Here is a 10,983-nt window from a genome sequence, read left to right on the forward strand (position 1 = left end):
GGGTATCAGCACACACAGATGGGGAGGGCAATGGCTTCCCTGGAGATGGGGTATCAGCACACACAGATGGGGAGGGCAATGCCTTCCCTGGAGATGGGGTATCAGCACACACAGATGGGGAGGGTAATGGCTTCCCTGGAGATGGGTATCAGCACACACAGATGGGGAGGGTAATGGCTTCCATACCCGGATCGTCTGTGGCTCGGTTAGAGGAGGAGGTGGTCTTAATTCATTTTCCAGAGGTTAGGTTTGCTACCTAGTCCTTTAAAGAAGTTTATTTTTGTTGACTGTCTGCTTGAATTGGTCAAGGGACCAGGGGATGGTGGGGGTAGTGTTGGATGCAGAACACCAAGTAAATGTTATGGGAATTTAATTGCCCTGGTCAAGGAAAGCCATTTCTTGGAGTTGAATACTTTCAAACAGTGGTTCTCAGCCTGCCTAGTGCTCTGACCCTTCATTACAGCTCCTTATGACCCCTACCCCCATCCCCACCCCATAAAACTATTTTTGTTTCTACTTTATAACTGTAATTTTTCTACTGTTATGAATATAATGTGGATATCTGTGGTTTTCTGATGGTCTTAGGTGATCCCTGAGAAGGGTCATTCGACCCTCAAATTGAAAACCACTGCTCTAAAACTTTTCCATCTTCAAGTAAGGATGAGCATGTTCGGATAGAGACCCCACACCATGAATTCAGAGATTCACATGCAGATACATTGATACTATGTGTTTGGGAAATGGCTTTCAATACAGTCCCCTTTGCACGACACATTTGTCAAAGGGGACAGTTTCTGCCACACTACCTCTGTAGTGAGAACCTACCATCAGAAGGTGGTGGTTCACTAAGGCTGCTGTGAGGCTGGGCTGGGGTAGCGTCTGGAACCTAGGCTGGCCTTTCTGTCTGACAAGTGGCTGAGTCTCTGGTTTGGCCCCAGTTCCTGGAGAAGATGTTGGGCTCTCTGAGCACCAGTTCTCTGATCCGTAGCATAGCAATAATCACTCCTCCCTGAAGGGATGCAGTGCTATAATGTGTGTTGGCCCTTGGTGATCTGTGAGGCTGAACAGCTGTAAGGACTCCTCGCTCTCCCAGCAAGAAAAAGCAGCACTCCCCTCCCCCACATGGCAAGCTGCTCTCTCTCGGATGGCACTGGAAGATGTCATGATCTGAAGTCACTGTGCAGTGTGCTTTCCTATTTAAGCCTGTAAACGTTCTCCCCGGCCACCTCACTGTTTTCAGATGAGATTCTGCCAAAGAGAGGCATTTAAGACCTGCGTGGGAAATGTTAACAGATCTTCATACATTAAAAAACAAATATGTTTTTGTTTATTGTGGGGGAGGGGTTACTTGGTATAAATGTTAGTCTAGAGCAACAAGATGAGTATTTTGAAAACATTGCTGCAGGATAAACGTAATTTGAAAATAGTCCAAATTGAGTAAATTGGAGTTCTGCAAGAGCGGACGGATTGCAGCCCTGTCTTGCATGGCCGGGGAGATGAAGAACGGCCTGCTATCCACAGTCCTGTCCAGACACCCACACACTGCCTTATGGACTCCCTTCTCCTCAAGATCAAACTCGCCCGCCATCAGATCAGATTTCTTCTGCATTTGTGTTTTCCAAGTTTACCCTGGTGTGCGTGGCCATCACCAAGAACCGTGCTCTGCCATCCTCGGCCTGCTCCTTGCTCCTGCTTGTTTCATAAACGACTTGGCACAAATACCCAAACTGTCTCTTGAGATTGGAGGTGTTGATGGCTTATCATGCTTAGACATTCCCCTGGCTTTTGGTCAGGGTTAAAGTAAGGAAAAAGAAAGACCTTGCCAGCTTCTCACTCCAGGCCCTGACTCTTAAAACAGTGATGTTGAGTATTGATATGATACAGTTGCTCCTGTTATGGTATTCCGGTATCTTTTGATCAGTTTCTTACAGTAGAAACTTATTACATTCTCTTAAGAGAGAAGAAATGAGGGAGGGGAGGCTCTCTCATCCTGGAATGCAGGATTCAGTGTGTGACAGAGGTGAGAGCCTGGCACAGGCTGGGACACACAGCCACACTGTGGAGCCGTGCTTGCAGACCGAGTGTGAGGGGTGCAGGAAGGAGGTCTTGCTCCTGAATGCATCAGCTAAGAGGATCCAGGAGCAGAGAGAAGCCGGGCTGCCGGGCCTGGCTTGGGCCTCCACCCCACTGCCCTCCTGTGCATTCCTGGCTTCTGCTCTGAGGTGATAGCCCAGGCTGTCAGAAAGAAAGGAGTTCTTTTGCCTGTCAGAGGGCATTTGTTCCCCAAGGCAGAAAGTAGTTTTTCTGTGAAAATCAGATCAGTGGATATGGCCCAGCTTAACATTCATTAAACACCCCAGGAGCTGGGTTCACTTGAGAACAGTCTGTGTTTGCTGTGCCTAATGGTTGTTTCCTGTCTGATGTTCTAGTGTGTTCCTTACATTTATCCTCTGATAATACTATTTTTTAATCTAAATGTTAAAGATATAAAACTGTGCCCTGTGTGAGTTAAAGTAGCCCAGCATTTGAGGGCCTTCAAATTGATTTGTTAATGCCTTCCATAAAGTACAGATACCAGCATGGTAGTAAAATCAGGGCCTATCAAAGCATGTATGTTTTGAGTTCATCTTTCTTCCACACTACTTTCACAGAGCCCACATCTCTGGAGAATATCCAGGTGTCCACAGGGAAGGATGGTTAACCTCTGTCTGTGGCCAGGGCAGGTTCGGCTTGAGCTAACCAAATTTATTAAATGTTCTCTGTCAGCTTTATAAGTTGATTTAGGGCAGCTTGTGAATATTTTTACATAAAAGAATAAAGTTTAATACTCAGACTTATTTTAGTGTGTTGTTGTACCAGAGTCCTTGGGTGTGGTGAGATCATTTTAAGGGCTAGCATATTTGCAGCCTTGTTCCCAGCTCCATACAGCTGCTGTGTGGCAGCAGTAGATACTAGTGATGGTGCTGGCATCAATCTGGAGAGCCTGGCAAGTAAGCGAGGGTGGCACTAGTGCCAGCCTTTCCCTGCGTCTTACAGGGTCACCTTACATGCTTAGTTTGTAAAAACTGTAGACTTGTCTGGGGCACCAACTACACATATTGAGTGCCTACTATGTGCACTAGATTGGAGATGGGAAGAAAAATCACCCATTCTCTCTACCCATGTCTTAGCTTGCATCCTGTTGCTGTGATAAACACCAAAACTCAACATGGGAAGAAGGGGTTCAGTTCAGCTTGTAGCTTTTTCTCAAGTCAGGATGGGAGCTCAAAGCAGGGAAGGAAGCAGAAGCCGTGGAGGGACACTGTATAGGCTTGCCCACCATGCCTCGCTCAGCCTGCCCTTTCCTACAACCTAGGACCACCTGGCGAGGGGTGGCACTGCCCACAGTAGACTGGGCCCTCACATACGAATCAGACTTGCTTACAGGCCACTCGTCAAGTAATGTTCCAGATGACTCCAGCTTGTATCAAGTTAGCAAAGAGCTAATGAGCACAGTGCCTGCCGAGACTGGAGATCCTACCTATTAGCACTGCTGTGGGTTACTCCTCTTCTAGACACTGCAGGGACTCTTTAATGATGAAAATCTACCCCACAGTTACCGGCACTTTACAGGTGAGCATTTGAGGCATCAGGGACCAGGGCCAAAGCTGGACCTGTGAGTGGACCTCAGCTCTGCACTGGGCAGAGCCTTTTTGTCTGTTTTAAGATCTGTCTGGGGGCTGGTGAGATGGCTCAATGGGTAAGAGCACCGACTGCTCTTCCAAAGGTTCTTAGTTCAAATCCCAGCAACCACATGGTGCCTCACAAACACCCATAATGAGATCTGATGCCCTCTTCTGGTGCATCTGAAAACAGCTACAGTGTACTTATTTATAATAATAAATAAATCTTAAAAAAAAAAAAAAAAGATCTGTCTGTGTAGTGTGTGGTGGGTGGGGGTGAAGGCACATGTGTGCCATGGAAGCTTGGGGAGTCAGGGCAGGTGAGGGGTCAGCTTCCTTCTTCCTCCACGTGGCTTCATGGTAAATGCTCTGAACTTGCAAGCCATCATGGTGGCTCACAAACTTTCTAAAAGGACAAAAAGTAAGAGGTTCTAGACAAAGTGGGCACTGACAGGCCTAAGGTGTGGGCCAATTGTGGGTAACTGAAAATAGAACATAAACAAGGAGTGGGTGGGCCTTCCCACAACTGTCAGAACAGATGTCACCGCAGCCAGGGTCACTGTAACAACTTCATTTCAGCCCCGTATTTAGAAAGATATTTGTCAGAGGTCAAATGCCCTTTTTGCTCACACACCAGAGCAGGGGGCGCCTGGAGCTATTTCTGCAGCCTTCTGTGCACCCCCCCCCCATAAACAGCTGCTAATCGGCAGCTCCCAGGAGCTGAACCTCCTGAAAGCCCTTTAGGGTGTGTGGGGGTGTTATTTCTCCATCCTTCTGGCCTTTCAGGGTTTCAGCTGCATTGTTGTACCAAGTGAAGAAAATATTGACCTCAAGCCTGGTGTGGTGGTGTCACATGCCTTTAATCCCAGGGGGGTGGGGGCGAAAGCTAGTTCTGCGGGTTCGAGACCAGCCTGATCTACATAGCAGTTTTCAGGCTAGCTCCAAGTGCGTAGTCTGAAGACCTTGACTTAAGCAAACAAAATCATGTCGGACCACAGACTGTAGTTTACATTAGCAATAAGAGTTCTGGATTCTGTGTCCACAGATATGAACACTGTTAAAAATCTATGGACAGTTTGACATCACAGAAATTAGATGAGGAAAACCTAGGGAGAGTGTGGAGGCCAATCGCACGCCAGGGCAAGCAGTGATGCAGAGGTTATACAGAAATAAAGAAAACATTGTCTTGTATCATGAAGAGTTTGGCTAGTTCTACAGAAGCCCCCTGTGAGACACAGGAAGGAGCCTGCCCATATGCCTCATCAGAACAGAAGCACCGAAGCTTTCTGGCACTTTAAGACAGAAAGGTGTGATTCCCCAAAGCCCCGGGAGCCATGGGCTTCTCTCCCTGAAAATCCACATCCGGCCATTGACATGTGTCATGTACACATTTGGATTAGTGTACCAGGCGGTGGGAGAGCAAGGTGAGTCGCAGGGCCTCACTCCTCAGCCCAAGTGAGTACCCTTTACCTTCCTTCTCCAGTACTGCAAAAGATGTGAAATAGGGAGATGAACTTGTTCACGTGTATCCTGCTCTCAACAGTCAAGTAGACACGATGGCAAATTATTCTGACAGTTATGTGTACTCGGCGCAGTTATGTGTAGACGTGTAGGTTACTGTCTAGTCTGGACATGTCACTGACTGCTGGGTCTTGCACACAGGTGGCTTTGCAGCTGCAGTGACTACACCTCTGGACGTGGCTAAGACAAGGATCATGCTGGCAAAGGTAGGTATCAGATAATGCAGGTTCTGTGCCGTGTCTGTTAGCGGAGGGTACGGGGGTGGAGGCATCTGAGAACCTGCCGGACCATTAATAACCCTGACTTTGGAAGAGTGGCTCTGTCATCGCCACCGCATGTTGGCAGCTGTCACTGTGATGGATCTGTGTGTAGCACGCTTCCATTTATTTCTCCAGCACTCTCCCAGCTGTGCTATGGGAGCGGCACATCTGAGGGCCCCTGCTTGCTAGTGCTGTTTTCAGATCCAAGCCTTGAGAGAGGCTGACAGGCTTCATGTTCTGAGGCAGCTGATCTGCAGAGTCAGAACTCAGGCCATGGGTTGCGGTGACTGCTGAAGACAGTTGTCCACGTTGTTAAAAAGAAAACCAAACAACAAAACAAGCTCTGAGCTGAGTTTTAAGGAATTCCAGTAACATCCCTGGACCAAGTATACTCTGAGTACAGAGGACCAACCCTGAGGACGGGGTCATTTTAAAGATAGACCCATGCAAACGTAGAAGCGCCACCCCCATCGGGCTTCCTGTTGAATAGCTATCATTAGTTTCTAGGTGAGCTGTGAGAAGCTGCCCCCCCCCGCCCCCATCCCCAAGTATTTGTCTGTATGTCTAAATGTAGGCAAGATTTCCAAGCCAACCCCAGAGCAAGCCTTGGATGAAGGTGAGGGGAGTCTGCTCAGAGAACCAGAACGTAACGGCCCTCTCTCCCTTCCTTCTCTTCCCAGGCGGGTTCCAGCACTGCTGGGGGGAACGTGCTCTCTGCCATGCACGGGGTGTGGCGCTCGCAGGGACTAGCCGGGTAAGGACAAAGCGAGCCCTCGGCTGCCTTGCCTCTCCTCCATTGGCTCTTTCGCAGGTCCCTGTGCCTGCAGAGGATGAACACTTCGCCTTTGCCTTTTCTTAGGTTGCATATGTAAGATGGCACAGTCAGCGACATACCATTCTAGCCACATGGTTCTCGGTCTTGTCCTTGACACTGGATGACATGCAAATGTGTGTCGGTATTTTGGCTGCAGCATTGGTACAAATAAGCTCCCACCTACACAGCGCAGACTGCCAGTGAGTTAGAAGAAAGCATTTGGGGCTTGAGTAGGGACCACTGGCAGCAGTGCCTTATGATGGGCCTGCGCTCTGCACCATAGGTGTTGTTTTGTTAGTGGGTAATTTTGTCACTTAAAACATCATGTGGTGGCGCACTCCTTTAATCCCAGCACTCGGGAGGCAGAGACAGGCGGATTTCTGAGTTCGAGGCCAGCCTGGTCTACAAAGTGAGTGCCAGGACAGCCAGAGCTATACAGAGAAACCCTGTCTCAAAAACCAAAAAAAAAAACCAACCAAACAAACAAAAAACCCATCATGTGCTTACACAAATGTAGATGGTGTCACCTACAGACCTGCGGACTCGGGCTCCTGGCTGCAAGTGCAGCAGGTGACTACCCAGAAGATCATGGGCATGAAGATCATGGGAAGAGCAGTAGATATTAGTGTGTCTGGATATACAGAAATGGAGAGATCATGGGGGCTGCTGGGTTTCAGATGCACCATCATCTTATATGCAGTCTGTTTTTCTCTAAAGCGTTACCCAGCTCATCACTGCGCTGTCTGCTCCACAGTGCTCAGCCTCGGGGGGCCATTACTGTTTGGTTGCTAAGTACCTCACATTTCTTTGCATGTGGTATGCAGATGGGTGTGTGTTCCCACTAGTGTAGCTATAGAGGACAGAGGTTTCGGTTGGATGTCTTCTTCAGTCACACTTGAAACAGTCTCTTGCTGAACCCGGAGCTCACCATTTTGACTATAGTAGGACCCGAGGACCTGCTTGTTCCTTCCCTGTCGCTGGGTTACAAGTGAGGACCACTGCACCTGGCTTTCTGTGGCGCTGAGGATCTGAGCTTGGGTTAAGCTTGCCCTGCAAGCACGCTAATGAAGTATCTCTCCAGCCCCACATGCCTCCAAATGCCTTGCTTTAAGTCCTAACAAGCTGTCCCTGCACACTGGCTCACCATACAGTGGTGCTGGAGCTGTGTCTATGCTGGGTTGTTAGAAAAGCAAAAGGGTTTTCTCTATGGAACGGTCTTGACCTGCTGTGTGTACGTGCCTCCCTCTGGAGGGCAGGAGGATGAGCCTGGAACTGGGATGGCTGGCACTGGGAGCAGCAGCACTGTGCCCTCCTGGCCTTAGCCTCTTTACCTGGCATAGCCGCCCCTCTCATCCCCATGCCAAAGTACATCACTGATCACTATTTTTGTGTAACTTGGCATTTTAAATTTCAGCTGATGGTCCGGGAAACATGGTGACGCTTTTGCCAGAGAGCAAACTCCATGTCTCTTTGAGTTTTCCAGCTGGATGTTTCAAAGTGGTGGCTGGGTGCTTTTACTCAATATCGGCTCTGATGGTCGGAGGTGCAGATTGGATCTAACAGACAGGACTTACTGACTCTAGATGTGTCAGACATAGGAAAGGCATGGTGCTAGCTTCTGGAGTGAGTCTGCTGTTCATGGCTGACGCCTCGTGAGGAATAAGAACATATTAGTTGTTAATTTGGGTACTAATTTGACACAGAACAAAGATGGAATGAGGAGGGGACATGGGTTGTGTGCCCCATATGCATTATTTGGGAAGCCTCTTAGGAAAGCAGTGACTGTGTTCACGATGCAGCAGCTGGTGACAGTGACTTTTGACATCCTGAAGACCAGCTGCCAGATTGTGTGGTGACTTAGCTGGGCCTCTGACTGTACTGTTGTGGGGCTGCAGCCCATTTGCCAGTATCGAGAAAGTGGTGACAAGAAAGGACACACTGGATGGGGCAGTGCCCGCTGTGGCCACCGCACGCTGCTGGGTAGATGATGCAAGAGCGGCCTTCCCTGTCCAGGTCATGGCTACACACTTGACTACAACTAAGCAGTGCCAGAGGGGAGACAGCAAAACAGGCCAGGGTTGTGTGTTTGCTCTGACCCAGCCTTGGTGCTGAAAGGTAGCTTGGATTTTTGGCTCGTCTTCTGAGTCTCCAGTCTTGGACTCTGGTCACCTTGCCCAGGGCAGCACTGAACAGCATGTTCCCGGCAGCAGTGGCCACCCCTGAGCATACAGCAACTCCAGCCCCTCTAGTGAGCAAGTGATTGGACCAAGAGACAAATGAAAACTACTGGTCCCTTTCTAGGCAGGTGGCTCAGCCCACTTCCTCTGTGGCAGTGCCAGATAGAGCCACCACTGTCTGTGCCCCCTGCCCTGCACACACACTAAGCCTACCAAGTCTACATAACTCCCAGCAGCCCCTCCCACCAAGGAACCTGATGCTATCTCAGAGAAGATGGTAGGGAGCCATGCTGGAGGGCAGACTGGGGTTAGCCCAGAAGCTGCAGGGCAGGGGGGAGGTCCACTTGTCCTGGATTGCCCCTGGCTGATCCCCTGAACGTTTTCCCTTGAATATGCCCTTTATGTACTCTCTGCTGCTGGGAGCGCCTGCTTATCCTGTCACCTGTTGCACCCTGGAACACAACCTGCCCTACTCACAAGTCTGCCTGTAAGCAGAGGTGGAACCCCTCCCCCCTACAAAAACTCCTCTTTAAGGAGGCTGCGGTCTGTTGGTCAACTGTGACGCTGTAACTGCTCCCATCTGTCTCTGGCCTCTGCTGAGCTGGGTAGTGGCAAAGCTGAGGGAGACTGACCTCCAAGCCCAGCTCAGTGTCTCCAGGCCTGCCTTCTAGCACCTTCTATATGGTAGGTGCCTCGTTTGCTACTTCCTGGGCCAGGCTAGCTGACCCGAGAGCCTCCGGGTCTTCCTGTCACTGCAGGAGCACTGGGCTTACTGCAGAGCTGCCACGCGCAGCTTCACGAGGTTTCTAGACATTCGAACTCAGGTCGTCTTGCTCGCCCTTTACCCGCTAAGCCATTCTCTCTAGCTCCCTAAGTAGCTTAGCAAGAGGGGCTCCCATTATGTAAAGTCCTTGCTTTCCTCTGTGCTGCCTGCTAGAGGTGGGAGGGGCAGCAGATCTCTTCCACTGGCTGTGTAGGGCATGGGCTGTGTATCCAGCAGGGACTTCCTGTCAGCTTTCTTCATTAGCTTCCACTTAGCTTAGCACAAAGGCTTTCCTACATCTTTAAAAGGCATGAGCATTGTCATAATAAAACACTTGCCCTATACCCAAAGCCTCTCCATGAGTGTGCACACATGGACATCAAACTACCTGTGCTAATTGGTTCTTTCCTTCTCCAGGGATGGAACTTGGGTTATCCATCAGTCTTGATGGCAAGTGCCTTTTCCCACCGAGGCAGCCCGAGTTCTGGCTTCTAAGTTTGTCTTTCTGCATACAGAAGCACTTTCTGGGTAACAGGGTTCCAGTAGAAATAAGATCAGGCTTTCTGTCTGTCACTCTCTCACTCCCACTGTCTCTGTAGAAAGCAGTAAATTACAGCCTAGGACTTGCCCTGTGTCCATCAGCCCAGCGACCATGTGGATGGTAACCTTTTAGGGTTGGGGCTTCTGTCTTGTTCTCTCCAGCTGTGCGCCACTCTGTTTTCACGATGCTGTCTTGTCTGGCCAGGTAAGGTCACTAGTAGATTACTTCAATAATGTCACGTTGAATATTTGAAAAATTCCTGGGCATCTGGAGAATGGCTTCCTGACACCACTGTGGTTCTGGCTGGATTAGGGATGGGACCCCTGAGAATCTCAAACTGACACTGTGAGGTGCTCCACCTTTACCACAGTCGTGTGACTCTGGTGTCCTTATTTCGATTGAACAAGAAAAAAGGAATCCACAAAGATTCATCATCCCCTCTTGTAGAATCGCAATTGTGGAACTCCAACGACAAATATCACCGAGCCCAGGGTAGGAGAGCAGAACTGTGTAAGAATTTGCTTTGTCTCCCTGACTGAGACCTAGAGGCCCCTCAGGTGTCCCAGGGCCACACACCCTTACCAGCCTCACCTCAGATGTATCCTTGACTCCCTTCTTTGAGCACACTGTTGGGAGAGTGGTTACTGTGTTAACGTGAGTGTCCCCAGATAGTGTGGCCGGCCATGCTAGGCTAAGCTCCAGTTTCTCATGCATATTGGGGAATATTACTTAGTAGCCTTCTAAAAGAAAGGAAAGACACTATAAATTTCTGTGGGATTTCACAATGGATGTGATGGAATGAGCGAACTGCGGGCAGGCAGGAACATGACCATTTCCTGTCCCTAGGTTATTCGCAGGTGTCCTCCCGAGGATGGCAGCAATCAGCATGGGCGGCTTCATCTTTCTGGGCGCCTATGACCAGACGCGAAGCTTGCTGTTAGAGGTGGGCAGGAAGAGCCCATGAAGCAGATACTACATGTCCTTGCAGTCGTTCCTGTGCCTGGGGCTCCAGTGTGGCTCCCTGAAGATGGCTGCAGCGAGCAGCTTAATGAAGGCCAAAGCACAGGCTGCCCCAGGAAACTTTTCTTGGTGAAACTTGGGCCCACCATCTCAGTCCTCTCAATAAATATTCCCGGTAAGGCCAAGGCCAGGCCCTTCAGAATGGTTTTCATTAGCATCTTGTGCTTTCTGCTGTCTATTGGAGTCACCAGGAAAGCAAGCTGGCTACAACTGCAGTGAATGACC

At 49.6% G+C, this 10,983-nt stretch overlaps 1 protein-coding gene across 5 annotated transcripts in view; it reads left to right on the forward strand.

The window, feature by feature from the left end:
• Slc25a26 (solute carrier family 25 member 26) overlaps positions 1 to 10,915 on the forward strand; it is a 101,200-nt gene extending 90,285 nt beyond the window's left edge. For all 5 annotated transcript variants that reach the window (XM_021164333.1, XM_029478601.1, XM_021164334.2 and 2 more), the window contains 3 exons: positions 5,325 to 5,389; positions 6,124 to 6,197; positions 10,585 to 10,915. In XM_021164333.1, the coding sequence (XP_021019992.1) occupies positions 5,325 to 5,389; positions 6,124 to 6,197; positions 10,585 to 10,702 (257 nt within the window). In that variant the 3' untranslated portion in view covers positions 10,703 to 10,915. The remainder of the gene's footprint in view (positions 1 to 5,324; positions 5,390 to 6,123; positions 6,198 to 10,584) is intronic.
• Positions 10,916 to 10,983: the final 68 nt, after the last annotated feature.

This window comes from Mus caroli, chromosome 6 (genome assembly GCF_900094665.2).
Source record: "Mus caroli chromosome 6, CAROLI_EIJ_v1.1, whole genome shotgun sequence".
Classification (NCBI taxonomy): Eukaryota; Metazoa; Chordata; class Mammalia; order Rodentia; family Muridae; genus Mus; species Mus caroli.